Source organism: Thamnophis sirtalis, unplaced genomic scaffold, assembly GCF_051295495.1.
Source record: "Thamnophis sirtalis isolate CommonGarterSnake01/CBP01778 unplaced genomic scaffold, rThaSir2_p1.2 scaffold_1, whole genome shotgun sequence".
Lineage (NCBI taxonomy): Eukaryota > Metazoa > Chordata > Lepidosauria > Squamata > Natricidae > Thamnophis > Thamnophis sirtalis.
In genome coordinates, this window is record NW_028261381.1 from 148,268,631 (window position 1) to 148,285,441 (window position 16,811).

General features: G+C 43.7%; 1 protein-coding gene across 2 annotated transcripts; it reads right to left on the reverse strand.

The window, feature by feature from the left end:
• Positions 1-272: 272 nt before the first annotated feature.
• On the reverse strand, positions 273-15,634 carry ZBTB1 (zinc finger and BTB domain containing 1). 2 transcript variants are annotated; one of them, XM_014071979.2, is made up of 3 exons: positions 15,484-15,634; positions 12,044-12,185; positions 273-4,850 (listed from the first exon to the last, which is right to left on the reverse strand). In XM_014071979.2, the coding sequence occupies exon 3, from the start codon at positions 4,829-4,831 to the stop codon at positions 2,702-2,704; it is 2,130 nt and encodes a 709-aa protein (XP_013927454.2). In that variant the 5' UTR covers positions 4,832-4,850; positions 12,044-12,185; positions 15,484-15,634; the 3' UTR covers positions 273-2,701. The 2 variants fall into 2 exon arrangements, with proteins under 2 accessions (XP_013927454.2, XP_087583450.1); XM_087727324.1 differs by lacking the exon at positions 12,044-12,185 and having other exon boundaries at positions 15,484-15,632.
• Between the last annotated feature and the right edge of the window lie 1,177 nt (positions 15,635-16,811).

The window sequence follows — 16,811 nt, forward strand, 5'->3', positions numbered from 1 at the left end:
TGCCTGATGGAGAAACTAGTTTAGAAATAGGCCTGCAATCAATGTATATAACTTCAGGAATGTGCTACGTTGGCTCATATGTGACAAACATTTACACTTTGCAATGTACTAAGCTCTTTATACAGTAGTTTTATTCATTTTTCAAAGATGTTCTAGCTGCTGGTTTTGAAGAAAATTTAGCAGGTTCTGTTTATCTGCCTTTTCTTTTATATGGAAGGGACATGGAATAATTGCACCAGTTGCACCAATAACTGCCAAGAATGGAGCAGGAATGCTTTTCTCCCCTTTTATTGGATTTTAAAAAAGGATGATTCTTTTTCCTTATGACATGACTTTTATTGCTGCCTATGGAGGTAACTTTTCTCTTGCAACAAGTGGCATTGAATGATCATGAGACTATCAATCACAGGTAATGGTATCTGGAAATGTTTCCATGTTTCTTTGCAACTCCCATACATGCATGTGCCTTGAGCTTATGTATGTCTTCCAAAGCATGATGTAGACTTACATCATTGGGTCCAAGAGTGCCTATCCCTGGAAAAGTGATACAACCAAAAGATCTTAGCCTCAAACTCCTCATGGGAATTATGCCTATTGTAGAAACCTGGATTCTAGTTTTTACTGACGATAAAAATGGGTTGGGTGGAGAAAACCACATCCTGCTCAGTAGGATGATCTGGATGCGTTGGTGTTGAAGGAATATAGTAGTCAAGTGAGAAGGAGGACTGGTAATCTATACTTATAGTTGGGCAGTCAACTAACAAGTGTAGGACTGTTAATCCTTGCAGCCTGGAAAAAAGAGTGTTTTGGAATTATATGGTTCTTGCCCTTAAAAAAATAAGGTACATTATAAATATTTTTTGTAACGTCCAGGATGGTAAAGCAGTTGTTTTCATTTTTCATTTAAGACACAAAGCTTATTCCACAGTAATATAATTCAGAATTTAGGCTAAAAAAAATAATCATTCTGTTGCTTTCAAATTAAGGAACTTAATGCTTTAGAAACTACAAACAAGCACTAAAAAGATTAAGCCAATCCATGGCACTCCAAATGCTGAATTACAACTGTCAATATTTTTAGTATTAGCATTGGCTAATGTGGAATTGTTCCTAAGTAACATCTGGAACTCTATAGGCTATTCCTAAACTAGGAGTTTTTAGCTTTAAAAAGTGAAGCTACAGAAGAGGGAGGATGCCTATCCCCACGATAAGAGTGATTCAATCATCCTTAGTTTCAAAGTGAATACAGAAAAAAAGATGGGCACTGTAGAAAAAGGAAAAGCATCGTTGCTTCTCTAAGAAGCCAAAGCAGCATCAATACTCCCCCCTTAACATGTTTATAAAATCATTTTTCAAAGTTGACAAGCACTGCAGACTGACATTTCAATTATTTCTGCCCATCAGTAAATAATTCAAACTTCCAATTTTGGAGTTTCCAGAATTGGAAAGGATTGAAGAAATAGGAAAGCCCCTAAAAATTTTATAGATAAGAGAACACCTTGACAAAAGCATCCCTATTGTTGTCTGCTTTTCATTGTACCGTCTTTCCTCCTATCTATTCCAAATCTCCAGGACTGCTTCAAAAGATTGTTCGGTAGGACAAACAAGCTTTATGGAGAAGGTGTGCATTAATCTAGCACTTCAAAATAATCCTTGTCAATTAAAAAGATATGCTGTCTTTTAGGAGTAAAAGAGATTGCTATCTAGACTACCAGGTAAAGCCAAGCAGACAAAAAGAAAACATGATTTTTTTTAAAAAAATGTATTTACATGAGGATAAACATGATTCCAAGTTGCACATTTTCCCATTAAACTGAATTGATGTATATCTACTTTTGATTTCAAATTCACTTGTGGCCCACACTAAAATATCTGGAAGGGAAAAGGGTGCTTGCTTTTGGTTTAACTTCTATTCCAGATATCTTATGAAGTATTTTATGAGCACATTTATGGGAACTTCCCATATTTTCATCTGCAGCACAACTTTTAGATTACAACAGTGTAAAATTATACAGGAAATACAAATATGTAAATGATTATAGAACTCATGTGCAGTCCTCCTCATTTCAACTCGAGATACTGTTGCAGAAGTAACAAAATGCACGCATTATGCCGGGTACATGAAATGCAAATAACAGGATATCAAAGGTAACCTTATATTCTTTTAACAGAAGCAAAAAATCTCGTGCAACTCAGTATGTCCATGAATTTCTATATACCTAAATATGGTGGATTCTGTTGTAGATAGTATCCAGTAATTATTTCTTGGCATTAAGACTATCCTTGCATATTTAAAATTTATGTAATTTAAATTGTTCACAAGAAAAAAAGGAAAAAAATAAAACACACATAGAATATAAAAGCAGGCATCCTATGTTGATGGAATTGAGAAGCTGTTTAATAGAAGCCCCGTGAGTAGGGCAATACTACAGCGTGCTTTTAAAACTTGAGGGTTTAAAAATAATAGCTTGAATACTCTGGCAGGAAAAAAAAAGCAACAAAAAGTTAACATGAGACAAAAATAAAAATGCAATAATGAAACATGCTGTTTATGCTATGTACTGTAGTTTAAGACCTTATAATGAAGATAAAAACAGACATTTTAAAAATGGCTGATCAATTTTTTAATGCACTACTGTTAGTTTGGCTTTGGTGTTCCATTTGCTTTTGTTCTAGGTTTTGTCAAACAAGCATTACGTGGTCATGTTCGTTTCAAATGCTTAGCATTATAATGAGATCGCATATCTTTTCTCAGATTAAATTTGGCTCCACAAACCCCACACGTGTACAGATGAACATCCATGTGTTGTTCAAGTTGTTCATTATCTGGAAAGATCTGGAAACAGACTTGACAAATTGTCTCTCCAGGTGACAGATGGGAGATCATATGCCGGACATGATCATGTTTTCGGAAGTTCCCTTGGTCACAAATGGAGCAGATATACCTGGCCATGCCTTTGTGCATGTCATTGTGAAGGCGCAGCTGACGCTCTCGTAAAAACTGCTTCCCACATGTCTGACAAACAAATTGTTTTTCCTTGGTGTGCACAGTATAATGTTCTCGCAAATGACAACGCTGATAAAATCCTTTCCCACAAAGATTACAGAAATGCTTGCGTCGGTGATCCCTTTCATTCTCTTCCATAATTGCGTTCTTAAACAGATCTTGTTCCAAACAACTGGACATATGTTCAACTACCAAATTCTCTGTTTCAAAACGTAACCCACAGTTAGGACATCTGAAAGGGCATGCTGAATCCCTATACAGTTGTTTTTTTGGGAGTGTGTTCATCTGAAAATGGCTGTCTCCAAACTCATCTAACATGTCTACGTACATCATTTCTTGGTTTTCAGACTGTTCTTCAGGACTCTCTTCCAAATCAACTTTCTCCTCCATGTTCCTCAAACCATTGGTGGTTAAGTCTTGTGGCTCTCCACAAGTCTGTGCATGATCCTGTAACTGCCGTCCTTTTACTAATATTTGGCCACATTTCCCACAGGCACATATATTTTCTATGTGTTTGGATAAGTAATGAGAAGACAAATCTTCTTCTGTGATTGTCAGACCACACAGTTCACAAGATGCATTTTCCGTCACCTCCTTGGCTTTATTTGCACTGACTTTATTTGCAAGGACTCTGGTACTTTTAATATATTTCCTAGCTTGCTCATCGATAAGCATGTGGGGTTTTAAAAGGGCCTTTCTAACACTTCTATTTTCACTGACATCTTCCTCAATGTAGTATCTATAAACATGTTCATCATCATCTAGCTCTTCATTATCAGTGGAATCATTGCCATTTGTTACCTTAACAATATTAAACTCCTTCAGGTCATCTGTAGGGTTATCATCTGGTTCCATTTTGACGATAATCCTTTTCCTTTCTGTGGCTCTGCTTCGCTCTTCATTTAATGGCTCTGTTGAGGCACCCCTGCTTTTTCCACGTGTTATATTTGATGCTGTGGGGGAAGAACTCTCAGCAGATTGGTTTGCACTTGCTTGATATTTCTCCAATTGGGAAACTGACATTTTAGAAGTAGAGTCCCTTTCATTGCTGTCATTCTCAGACCCCAAATACCTGGGGTTTTGATAAGAATGCCTATTAGTGCATGACATGATATGCTCATCTAACAGCCTCTCACAGCTGAAACTGAAGCCACAGCCATCACAGGTAAAGCTTCTTCCAAAGCGCCGTGAATTGGGCACTCTATCTTTGGCACCTGAGAGTTTTGACGCACTGGCCCTTTTGCAATTCTCCAAAGGTTGATCAGAGAAATTGTTTACTTGCAAAGCTTCATCATCAACCTCTCTGCTTTGGGAAGTACTCACAGTAGAACTTGGTGGCTCTGCACTCCACTTGTTTGCGTCACTCTTGTTTTTAGCCAGTGTATCTTCATACATTCGAACACCAAAAATCATTTTGCTATTTTGAGTGCTGGAAGCAGAAGAAGAGCACTGTAAACCAGAGGAGTTTGTATCTTGTATATCTTCTAGACATTCTGGCATGTTGTAGAGTTGTAGGGAGTTCATGGCTGCTTTAAATTGCTCAAAGTTAGCTGGGGCTGTCATGATTTTCCCTAAATACATAAACTGTAAAATGAGATCAAAGCACTCAGCTGTAATCTTCATGTTGCTGAGGTTCAACTGTGCTGTGCTTTGCTGCTGGCTCATGAAAAACATCCTAAAATAAGAACTGCAAGCAGCCAAGACAGCTTTATGTGCCTGGAAGTAGATATCATCAATTGCAATGCAGCAATCACAGAGAAATCCCCATTCTCTTTGGTTGTTCAGTTGTTGAAGGACATAATTGCTGTGGCTAGTCTTTGCCATCTTGTGCTTGAATCACAACCTGTGCCAATAGAAAGGGAGAAAAGGACAAGTATTAGTTATGTTTAGAAAAAATACATAATCAGATTCCATCATACATCATATGACCCTAACTATTTATCACATTGCCAGATGATAACAAACAAAAGGATCCTCCATTTTGAATTTCAGTCTAGAAGACCTTTAGGAATATGGCTTGGAAGAATCCTTTGACTTCTCATTCAAAGGAAGATCGTTAAGAATTAAATAAGATTGCAACCCTACTATGTATATGGAGAACCTAGCTACGCATTATACTTCACATTATGATGTTACTGTCAGGTTTCCAATTAACACACCCATAGCAAACAGATTTTTCTAAAGGATTTTTTAAAATATACATATAAGCCAAAGTATACCATTACATCTTAACAAACATTTTTTAATATTCAATATTATATCAATTCCTCTTACCATCCAGCCACATCAACTTTTATTTGCTCTTCTCCTTTCCATGCACTATATTATAGTCTGTTTCATCTTCGACCTTTCTCCTCTCCCTCTCTCCTCCTCCCTATCTCCTTTCTTCCCTCTGCCATCTCTCCCTTCTCTACTTCCCCTTGCTCTCTCCCTCTCCTCTCCCCTCTCCTTCTCTTTTCCTCCCTTCTGCTTCCCTCTCTCCTGTCTCCTCTCTCTCTCTTTTCCTCCTTTCCGCTCTTTAATTTGCATGGTTTCAGTGTCTGAGCAAGCTCCATTTAATATTAGTGGCATTAATAATAATATTCCAGAAAATATTTTCCATATGCCTAATTGTACATAGCTTCTCCTTATAAAAGTATACTTATAAACAGAATTCTGAGGCAAGCAGTTTCCTCAAAGAACACGTTTATTGAAGAGCCAAGGTGGCGCAGTGGTTAGGGTGCAGTACTGCAGGCCACTTCAGCTGACTGTTATCTGCAGTTCAGCGGTTCTAATCTCACCGGCTCAAGGGTGACTCAACCTTCCATCCTTCCGAGGTGGGTGAAATGAGGACCCAGACTGTGGAGGCGATATGCTGACTCTGTAAACCACTTAGAGAGGGCTGAAAGCCCTGTGAAGCGGTATATAAGTCTAACTGCTATTGCTATGTATCATATTGGCACAAGCTGGTGAAAACCAACTCTAAAGATTCCCACCGTTTTCACTTAATTAAAAGCAAAAGTTTTCCCCCATTTCCCAAACAATCAGTCACATGATCCAATCAAAGTGGTGTCCGGTTGCTTGGAAACTTCACTCCTCCTCTCTTCAGTCACCTATGGGAATGTCCTTGGTTCACAGGGGAAACTATTTTGTTTTGGCTATAAAACTTCAGCTATCTCTATTCCTCCCTCCCTATCCCTCAGCACCATTGTAGTAGCACTGAAGCCTCCAAGATGGCCTCAGTCATCTTCAGCTTCAGAATTGACAGTTATCTACTTTGGGTAATAAAACATCTGCCAGAAAACAACCCAGCTCAGAAAGCATCAAGGAGCCCTCATTTCAACCCCGAGCTTCAACTATTCTCAATACTTGAACTATAAAGATTTACATTATATTGACACATGTAAAAAGTAACCATGCATAGGTGCACATTTTGCTTCTTGAGAATTTCCTGAGACATTGATTAAGAATGCTGGAAGAGATTTCGGAAAACTAGAAATATGTACTCAGGGTCTCAAATATTTTAAATTGTATTCCTTCCTCTGGTTTTTTTTTCTTTAGCAATTACACTTTCATTGGCATGGGGGAGGGATGCCAAGGAAGATTAGGCAATAAGCAGAGAGATAAGAGTCTTATCTAGAAGAAGAAACTGATACTGGAACTTTACCTAAATTTTCTGATTTTTTTTTTTTGCCTCTACAGAAAGCCTTCAGATCTATAGTAACAAAGTTTAGATTCAAATTTAAATATATAGACAGCTCTCTATAGCTTAATTTAAAAAAAAAAACAATTGTGTCTTCCTGGATAGCTGCTGTTGTTATTATCATTACATTTAAAGTTATAGGGCAACTTTCCCCAGCCTGTTTTTCCCCGTGTCTGTGAACTTCAACTACCCAAATTCTCAGCAATGGCTATATTGGTAAATGAATTCTTGGAAGAGTTTCACATATTTAGAAAATATCCCATTGGGAAAAGGCTGACTTACAAGTATCACATGAGTCCACAATCAGGGCAGAATATGTGGTTGAAGTAAAGCACCACTGACTTCATAATCTTCAAGATGAATATGAAAAACGTATGATCAGATTTGCCAACAATTTTAAAGAAATCACTGGCAATGAGATAGGTAATGAGAGAACTGAGATAAATAAATTTAAGCTGTTATATCGTGCCTATCTTTTTTCTCCGGATCTAATAGCAGAGTAGGAAAGAGAGAAATATGCATTCTGATGTTGAAAATGACTGTTATTTTAAGAGGTGTTTGCAGGATGGGCCAGTTCCCACCCTAGGTTAGATGGACAGTATTGGGGGTTGGAGGTGTCTCCTTTGTGACTTGTTTTCAGGATCTTGGGAGCACACACTGCATTGAAACTGGAGTCAGAGGAGAGGAGCCCAGAGGCGTGGCTTCAGCTTCAACACAGTCTTGAGGCCAATTGGCTGTGATAATACCATCATTGGCCCATCCTGCAAACACCTCTTAAAATAACAGTTCAGGTAAGACCAACTGTCATTTTCCAGGGTGGGTTTGCAGGATGGTCTAGTGATGGGACATACCCAAGTTTCCGACCCATAGGGTGAGCCCTCACTAATCCGATAGGACCTGTTGCAAGACCCTGCAGCCGAACGTTGCGTCGGAGGATGCGAAAGCATCCAGTCTGTAGTGTCGGATAAAGGGCGATGGGGAGGCCCACGTAGCTGCCCTGCAGATGTCTTCTATAGGGACCTGGGAGGCCCAGGCCGCCAAGGTGGCTGCACTCCTGGTGGAGTGTGTCATGATTCCGGCCGGAACCGCAAGTTTTGCGCCTCGTAGGTGAGGGCAATGGCCAGACGAATCCACCGACTAATAGTGGACGGGGAAAGTTCAAAAGGCTCAGCTGTAAGGGCCCATAGCACCGTGGGAAGATGCCATGTAGGAAACCTATGGACTGGCAATGGATGAAGGTGGGCCGCCCCCTTGAGGAACCTCTTGACTAAAGGCAAACAAGTCAGCGGAGTGGGGCCCTCCCCAGGAATCACCGTGGCTAGTGCTGCTAACTGTCTCCTAACAGTAGCTAGGGACAGTCCCTTGTCCAGACCCTCCTGGAGGAAATCCAACACCTAGGGGACCAAGGCCCTGGCAGGGGTCACATGGGCGGCCTGACACCAGGAAACAAACATCAACCAGGTGGCATCGTAAATCCGGTGGTTGACTGTCTGTGGGAAGCCTCAACGGTTCTGATCACTTTCTGGGACAGGAGGGCGCCTCTCAGGCGCTCCCGCTCAATCTCCACACGGCCAGTTGGAGCCACTGGCCATGTGGAGTGGATCCATCTGGGTGGATCAACTTCCCCTGTAGTAATCTCACCTCCCCCCGGGGAATCCTCCACGGTCTCCCTGCAGACAGGCTCAGCAGGTCCACGAACCAGGCCCTCCTGGGTCAGTAGGGGGCCACTAGGATTATCTCTGCCTGCTCTCTGCCTGCCTTCTGGATGACCCCGGGAAGGAGAGGCAGGGGGGAAGCCACCTGGAGTGAAGGGCGTTGACCCCTTCTGTTCCCCGAGCTGGGAACCAAAAGAAGAACCGTGGTAGTTGAGTGGTGAACCGAGTGGTGAACAGGTCCACCACCAGTTTCCCGAACCTCTGGCAGATGCTTTGGAAGAGCTCCTTGGACAGACTCCACTCTCCATTGTCTACCGTCTCCCGGCTCAGCCAGTCCGCCTGATGTTTGTCGACACCGGTGATGTGTTCCGCTCAGATGGACCATAGGTGTTTCTCTGCCCAGTATCCCAGCGACATCACCTCGGAGTGCAACACTCTGGATTGTGTGCCCCCATCGATTGATGTGCGCCTTTGCTGCAATATTGTCTGTTAAGACGAGGACATGGTGACCCTCTACTGAGATTTGGAACCGTCGTAGGGCGAGATGGACTGCCCAGAGCTCCAGCCAATTTATGTTGTGTTGAAGGTCGTTCTTTGACCACCGGCCTTGTGCCAGCTGGGAGCCTAGGGTCGCTCCCCAACCGAACAGGCTGGCATCCGTTGTCAATATGGGACGCTCTTGTTCCCTGAATTTGCAACCCTTGAGCATGCCGGGGACATCCGCCACTTGAGAGACATCAGCACCTGCGGCGTCGCTGTTACCTTGAGCATCGAGTTGCTGGAATCAGCCCTCTGATATGGCAGCAGCCTCCATTGGAGCGTCCTGGCATGTATTCATGCCCATAGGACCACTCCGATGCATGAGATGAACTTTCCCAGCAAGCTGGAAAGAAGGGTTACAGGGACACAACGATCCTTCCGGATCTGGTTAATTAACTTCAACAAGCTGGACCTGCGGTCCGGGGAGAGAAAAACTCGATCCAACCAGGAATCAATGACCACCCCCAGATGGAGGATTCAGGTGACTGGAGAGAGTACTCTTCTAGAACCCCAAGCCCTGGAGGACATCAATGACCTGCTGGAGATCTGACCTAGTCTGGGCAGAAGACGCCCCCTGAACGAGGATGTCATCCAGGTAACAAAAGAGCCTGATGGAAATCTCTCTCAGGTGAGCAGCCGATATCACTAGCACCTTGGTAAAGGTTCTGGGGACCGAAGCCAACCCAAACGGAAGCACCCTATACTGGAAGTGAGCCTCTAGGTAGGAGAAACGTAGGAAACGCCTATGCTCGGGGGAAATGGGGATGTGCAGGTAGGCCACAGTGAGGTCGATGGATGCCATATGTGCCAGGATGGTTTTACCTGGGGTTTCTTTGCCGGCTCCCCTTCTTTTGTCCTCTTCCCCCCCCCCTCCAGCTGTGCCATGGCAGGCGCTTTGCGTAGGAAGGACCGGAATAGGGTAGGCGGGAACAACCCAGTGAAGGCAGGGGGTCAGGCTCCAGATCCTCCTCATCCTCAGAGAGATCTGGGTCTCGCTGAGCCTTGTCCCCCAAGACTGACCCCTCGCTCGCCAAGGAAGGGAACCCAGGAGGACAGACCAGCAGGGTCGGGCCCTGTGGCTGGGATGATGAAGAACTGGGGACAATGACCTTGCCCTAAGGTCAAGGTGGCGCAGTGGTTAAAAGCAGCACTGCAGGCTACTGCTAGATCAGCAGGTCAGCGGTTCAAATCTCACCGGCTCAGGGTTGACTCAGCCTTCCATCCTTCCGAGGTGGGTAAAATGAGGACCCAGATTGTTGGGGGCAATATGCTGACTCTCTGTAAACCGCTTAGAGAGGCCTGAAAGGCCTATGAAGCGGTATATAAGTCTACTGCTATTGCTAAGGTACAGGCTGAGGCACCTGTTGCTGCATGCCTGTAGCCACACCTGAGGCAATGGCTCTTTCAATGAGATTCTGGAGGCCAACAGGCAGATCCTCCATATCTAAGGAATCCAAGCTAGGTCCCACTGGCACCTGACAAAGGCTGGGGATCGGTGCCAGGGAAGTCCTGGATGGGCCTCTCTCCCCCTGCTGTGTCTCTTGAGAGAGAAACTCAGCCTGATTGTCTACCTGGTCAAGATCCTCCATGGAAAGGGGGGGGGGATGGGCACCCCCCCACACTGCACTCCCTCAAGGAATCTGGTGACCTAGGGGGAGAATCCTGCCTAGAAAGACCCCCTAAGGGTGACCTGGACCTGGAGGGGGAGGGACTGATCCTGCCCTGCAGAGCCCTCAACCTCTCTGCCCTGGAAAAAGTTATCACTAAAGTCCTGTGCCTCCTAGCTTCGTCCCTTTGGCTGGCACGGGAAGGGTGAGTGTCAGCCGAGGCTTTAAGCCTCCTGGAAGAAGCAGTGGGACGCTGCCTGGGGGGAGGGGTTCTCTCTGCCATCACACAGCTACTTACGACCACTCCTCGTGTTTCCTGTGGTTCGCTCCTCACCTCCACCTCCGCAGCCAGAAAGATATAGGTCCTTACTCCCTTTGCTGCATGCCCCAATCTTTTAAGCGCTGCAAGGGCGCGTTTCGGGGTTGCCGTGGCTTATTAGGGAGACTGCTACTGCCGCGCGCCTTCCCGGCCACTCCTGGGGCTTCCGCAGCCTTCGCGCTCTTCTGGCGCAGTGGTTAAATGCAGCACTGCAGGCTACTTCAGCTGACTGCAGTTCGGCTGTTCGGCTGTTCAAATCTCACCAGGCTCCAGGTTGACTCAGCTTTCCATCCTTCCGAGGTGGGTAAAATGAGGACCCGGATTGTTGTTGGGGGCAATATGCTGACTCTGTAAACCGCTTAGAGAGGGCTGAAAGCCCTATGAAGCGGTATATAAGTCTAACTGCTATTGCTATTGCTATTTTAATCCCGCTGCAGCAAGGCGCGCTCTGTACTAGGCTTCTGGCTGTCGGGCTGTAAACCAGAGACCTTTAGCCCGCACCGGCTCCAATCTGCCCTCTCAAGGCTCCACGTGGTCGCCGGCCAAAATGGCCAATGGGACAGTGACCCAGCCACCGGAGTCTCCAAGCCTTGAGATTTAACCCTCGGGTAGCTGGAAAAACCGCAGCTATCAGCAGGGACTTACTGGGAGGTGAAGGAAGGTCTCCTTGTGAGAAGGAAGCAAGCTGAGTCGAGGATGGTCCAGAAAAGATAAATCGGATCAGGAGTCAATAAATTTCAACCTCTCTTTGGCCAGACTGGATTGAAACTGGAGTCAGAGGAGAGGAACCCAGAGGCGTGGCTTCAGCTTCAACCCAGTCTAGAGGCCAATTGGCTGTGATAATACCATCACTGGACCATCCTGCAAACCCATTCTGGAAAATATTACAATGGGAATAAAGTTTCAAACATCCTACCTTCAATGCCAATGCCTAACTCCAACTCCACTTGCATTCTGTGTCTGCCTTTGCTGTGTAATAAACCATGGTGGCTACAATTACAGATACATCATCATGTCTTTATTGGCCCTTAGCTATTTACTACAGCAGTTCAGCTTGAACTGCTTGTCTATCCCACAGCACATTACATTTACACAAGACAGCAATTTTAATAGAAGAAAATTCATATCTCCCTAAAATTGCACAGGGGATAAGAGATACTTTGTCCTGCAAAAAGAGACCAGGTAGGATTCAATGAATCACATTGAATAAAATATTCTGAGCAAGCAACCTACCCTGTTCCTGCAGTTCTGTCTCATCTGATCTGCTCTCTAAACTTTGCTATCATCTTTGTAGGCCTCTTCTGCACTTCTTCCAGTCTGTCAACATCCTTTCAATCATGGATGGGGAAGAGCTGTGATATTTTATCTGAGGCGTCTGTTAATGCATACATACAAAATTTTCAATTAATGGCAACAAAACTTTCTGAAATAGTGGATTTCCACAAAGATCCCCATCTTTCCTATTTCCCCTTCTGCGTCAATTGCTTAAGCAGCAGCAGCAGCAGAAGCAGCAGTTTCAGTTCATATACTTCTGGTGACATCATAGACTATAGTTTGCCAAGAATTCAGTGGAGGAAAAATGGACAAAGTCAATAACATACATGCTATATGTGGTAAAGAAGTTGCAAAGAAAAATAAATTCTCCCTCTGAGAAATAATGCAGGGAGAAACGATTGGTCTTTATGCTACTTCTTTATCAGCAATGTGGTTTTGCGATGGCATTCCTCATCTTCGTCATCCACCCCTCCCCTCCAACAATTCATGTGATATTTTTTTTAAGGAGATCTGGTCAGAATATTTGCAGTTACTTAATTGTGACAACTCTGCATGGCTTATTGTGCTACCTTGGCAATGAAAATTTTTCCCAAATGATCCAACTTTTTATGAGAAATTAAGTCTAAAGAAATATTGAAAAAAGACACAGAATTTTATTGACCAAAGTATAGAGGATATAACTTTTTAATGCTTCATTTCTTAAACTTCTGATAGTTCAGTATCTAGTGTAATGCTAAGGCACAATAAACTATTAAAGGGCAGCAACCAAGACTTAATGCTATTGGTTACTTTCCAAATATCAACATATGATTTACTTTTCTATTATTCCATCTACTAAACAAGCTTTCTTATGACAATAAATAGTCAAATCAGAGTTAACTTTTGGAATATTAAGTCACCGTTCACAAACTGTTTAAGTTAGGCAGCTGATGAAATATGAGTGGAAGGTCACGGATACCGTGATGGTTATTTTGGAACAGTTGGATATTGTATGGAAGGTATATTTTTCAGTGACTAGATATATAATCTCTGACCACTGTGTGTCAATGGCTGAGGAAGAACAACAACGGAAACTCAAAAGCTTGTTATCTTCTGAAATGTGACATTGCATGATTGTGAATTCTGTATATTTTTTAAGGTCCCTATGCTTTGCAGACAATTCTGTAGTTCTCCGATGCAACTCCCAGGATCCCTCATCATTGGCTATACTAGCTTATTGGAATTTCAAAGCCCTTAGAGAGTCACACATTCATCTCCGTTCTAATTAGATTTGATGGCTAATGGAGGTTAAAAAGTCACCTGGACCACAAGATGAGTGGCAAATAAATCTGATAGACAACTAGATAGATAATGCAAGATTGAGTGCAAGAATGCAAGAAAGACATTTCCTGTTAAAATACATATAAACAGATTAATACTTATATCTAAGAAAACAGTACTCGCAAATCCAGTAAAGGGTTTAAGATTATACAATGTCTATAAACAATGTACTAGAAAACTAAATAATGTACAGATATCTGTTAGAAATCAGAAGTAAAAAATTAATCAAAATAAATACATTAATACTAATGTAATTCAAACACAGATTGTCACAGCTTTCTAAGAAATTCTTTTCAATCCAGAGAAGGTCATTTAAGCAAGGTCAAAATCAGTGGATACATAGATTGAAGGCTCTGAGCTAACTTGAAAGAATACCACCAATAAAAAAAACCAGTGAGATTGTTTCACAGTAACTGCCTGTCATTTGATAATAGTGGATCATAATGTTTATCATGGATTATAACAGTATGGTAGGCGAGTCCAACTAATTGTGATTTATTCACTAATCCATAGGTAAGTTAACAGGGCATTAGAGTGTAGGTAAACCAAAGGTATATGTCCTTGCAGATTGGTAACTTTTCACTAGACCTGCATCAACGTTTTCAGTTAGAATTGTCAGAAATTCAATCTAGTCTTGAACCCATGTAACTTGCTACTGAATTAAGGTTCTTTCTAGTAATGCTTTATGATTATCATATAACCAAGTATTTTCTATCTGAAATGAATGTTTAGATTTCCATAAAAATTCAAATACTGGGCAATCTAAGGGATACACATTTTAAAATATATATTTGTCAGCTTTTTAAGATCAGGAAATAAAACTAAGGAACTCAAGCACTACTTTATTCTTGCAAGGTATAATTTCACATTTTTGGAAGCCTGAGTTTTTCTTTCTCCCCATCTTAACACCAAGGCTATCAAAGCAGGGATATCCTTGAGGGTTCCCCCCACCCCCACTGCCTCCTCCCTTTCAGAACTGAGCTGACCTTCCTTCCTTCGAGGCTATCATCACATTCCTTCTACATTTGAAGAGTACAGGAGTGATGTGTATACAAGGGGCAATCTTGTCAAATGTTATGCATTGGATTTTTCTTCATCTCCTCAGTTTTTGAAGACTGAAACGATTGAAACGTTTCTAAGTTTCATTTCTAAAGAAAAACTTCATCCAGTATTGAAGATCCAATAACTGGGGTTGGGAGATATTCTCCTTGAAAAGACGCCAAGATTTCATTTCAATTCAAAGACAAGCAGTTTCAAAATATATCCGAGTAGAGAAAAAGTACTCAATACGAAGAACATAAAAGTTTAACTCATTACTCTCTATGATACCCATAAAGTTATACAGTATTCTTATACAACGGTTTGAGATACCGTGAGAGATTAGCGTGTCAGGCCATTTTTGCTGATTTATCTATTACTCTATAAACATCGACAAAGTGCATTAACTGCTAGGGAACCTGACCAGTGTAGGGTTTTACAAATGGCAGCGTTTTCAGTCAAGCAAGAGGCGACAGCAACGCTCCCACGTGCTGCAAGGCTCCGCTCCTCTTCCCGACCGCCAAGCACAACTTTTGTCAGCGCTGGAAAGAAAACGTCCGCCCGGTTTTGCGCTTCTCCGGCAAGAAAGCCGATGGCGGTACGAGGCGCCAGCCACATGCTGCAATAATCGGGGGAGGAGAAGCAACAGCAGCAGCCCTGAATCGCAGCTAGGAGTGGCTTCCGCTGGAAAGCCCCACCACTAGGCCGGGCGAGCGGCGGGCTGGCGCCGCCTTTCCCTCTGGTGCTCGGCGCGCAACAGAGGGCCGAGAACAAGGAAAATTCTCCGGCGCTTCGCTTTCCCAAAGGCTGGCGAAAGCAGACGCATATCCTCAGCCATTCCCCCGGCCCCCGCTTCCAGCAATCAGCCACGCTGCTCCGCTCCCGCCCGGGACCCTTCCCGCCACCCCTCCGCTCGGCCTCCCGAGGCCTGGAGCCATCGCAGCGCGCCCAGCTCTCGACTCCCGTTGCCGCGCAACAGAGATCGTCTCCCAGGGCCTACCCCGTTCCTTGCGCCTCCTAGCCTCGGGTCCAGCTCTTACCTGCGGCCAAACGGCTGGGGAGGTCTTGGAGGGCCGCTGCAGCAGAGAAGGGCCTGGCTGTTTTGCCGGCGCGGCCGCCGCCGCCTCTGCAGCAGCAACAAAGGACTTCCGCCCCCGGCCGCGCCTGCTGCCGCTGCTCTCTTACTGCAGAAGAAACTCAGGGCTTTGCCGCGACCGCACTCAGCCGGACCCCTCCCCCCGGCTGGCGGCCAACAAGCGGCGCCTGGCCCTGCTTGCTGCGGCTGGTGCGGTGATGGCCAATGTACAGGCACGACGCGGCCCGTCGCTCTTTTTGCCTGCCCTTTCCTAGGGACCATGGGGCAATCGGCCGGCCCTCGACGTATCGGCAGGAAGCAGCCCGGTGCCATCCCGCTGTCTCCAGGCTCGCATTCGTGCCGCCAAGACTGGAGGAGAGCGTGGTTTTTGGCGCCCAGGATGGTGCTTCTTCGCCTGGACCAGCAGTCAGGATTAGGGAAGGAAGATGCTTTCGTCGTTTGCGTCTTTCCCAGGAAAGGCTATTTACTCATATTTAGTTACAGCAAAGTGACGTTTCCCACGGTACTTCACTAATTCCACCATTTACTAAAAATCTATTTTTGAGTTATACAAAAATATTGGGTCTGCATATTGAACGATTCGTTGATCTATAGTTCTCTACACAAATCACGATCGGTTGGGATCAAGCAGAATGGTTGAGTATTACCGGTAAAATGTTTAACAAAGTTAAACGGAGTAAGCAAAACTACACTTCAGCCTATGGGAACTAGGTATCTTGATCCTGAATGTATTTCCTTCGAACTGAAAATGCTCAGGAGCCTCTCCCATACTCTCATTTTCTGTAATAAATGTATATTCTGGCTCTTCAATATGTTGCTTTTGGTGGGGGGGGGTTTCCTCCATCCCCTGTAAGAATAGGTAACTAATGGGCACTTTTAAAATGAATAACACAAATGTTGCATATAATGTTCTATTTTTCTTATAAATCAAACTAGCATATGCAATAATTTCATTTGATTTTACCCCCACAACCACTATGTGAACAAAGCTGGCCTGAGTAACTGACCTTCCTAAATAATTCTATGTACAAAACTACTTTTTACAAAAAATATTTGGCACAACCATAGACACAGAATTCTCTGAAAGTGGGTCTCACTAATAGTGGGTGATACTTTGCTACTAATGTTGCCCAATGCAGGTTTGAGACACATAGGAGAGTTGGGTGAACGTATGATTAAGGCATCAAACTAGAATCCAAGAGATTGTGAGTTCTAATCCAAAACAGGACATGAAGTCAGCTGGATGATAACTTTCAGCCCTGGGAAGGAAGC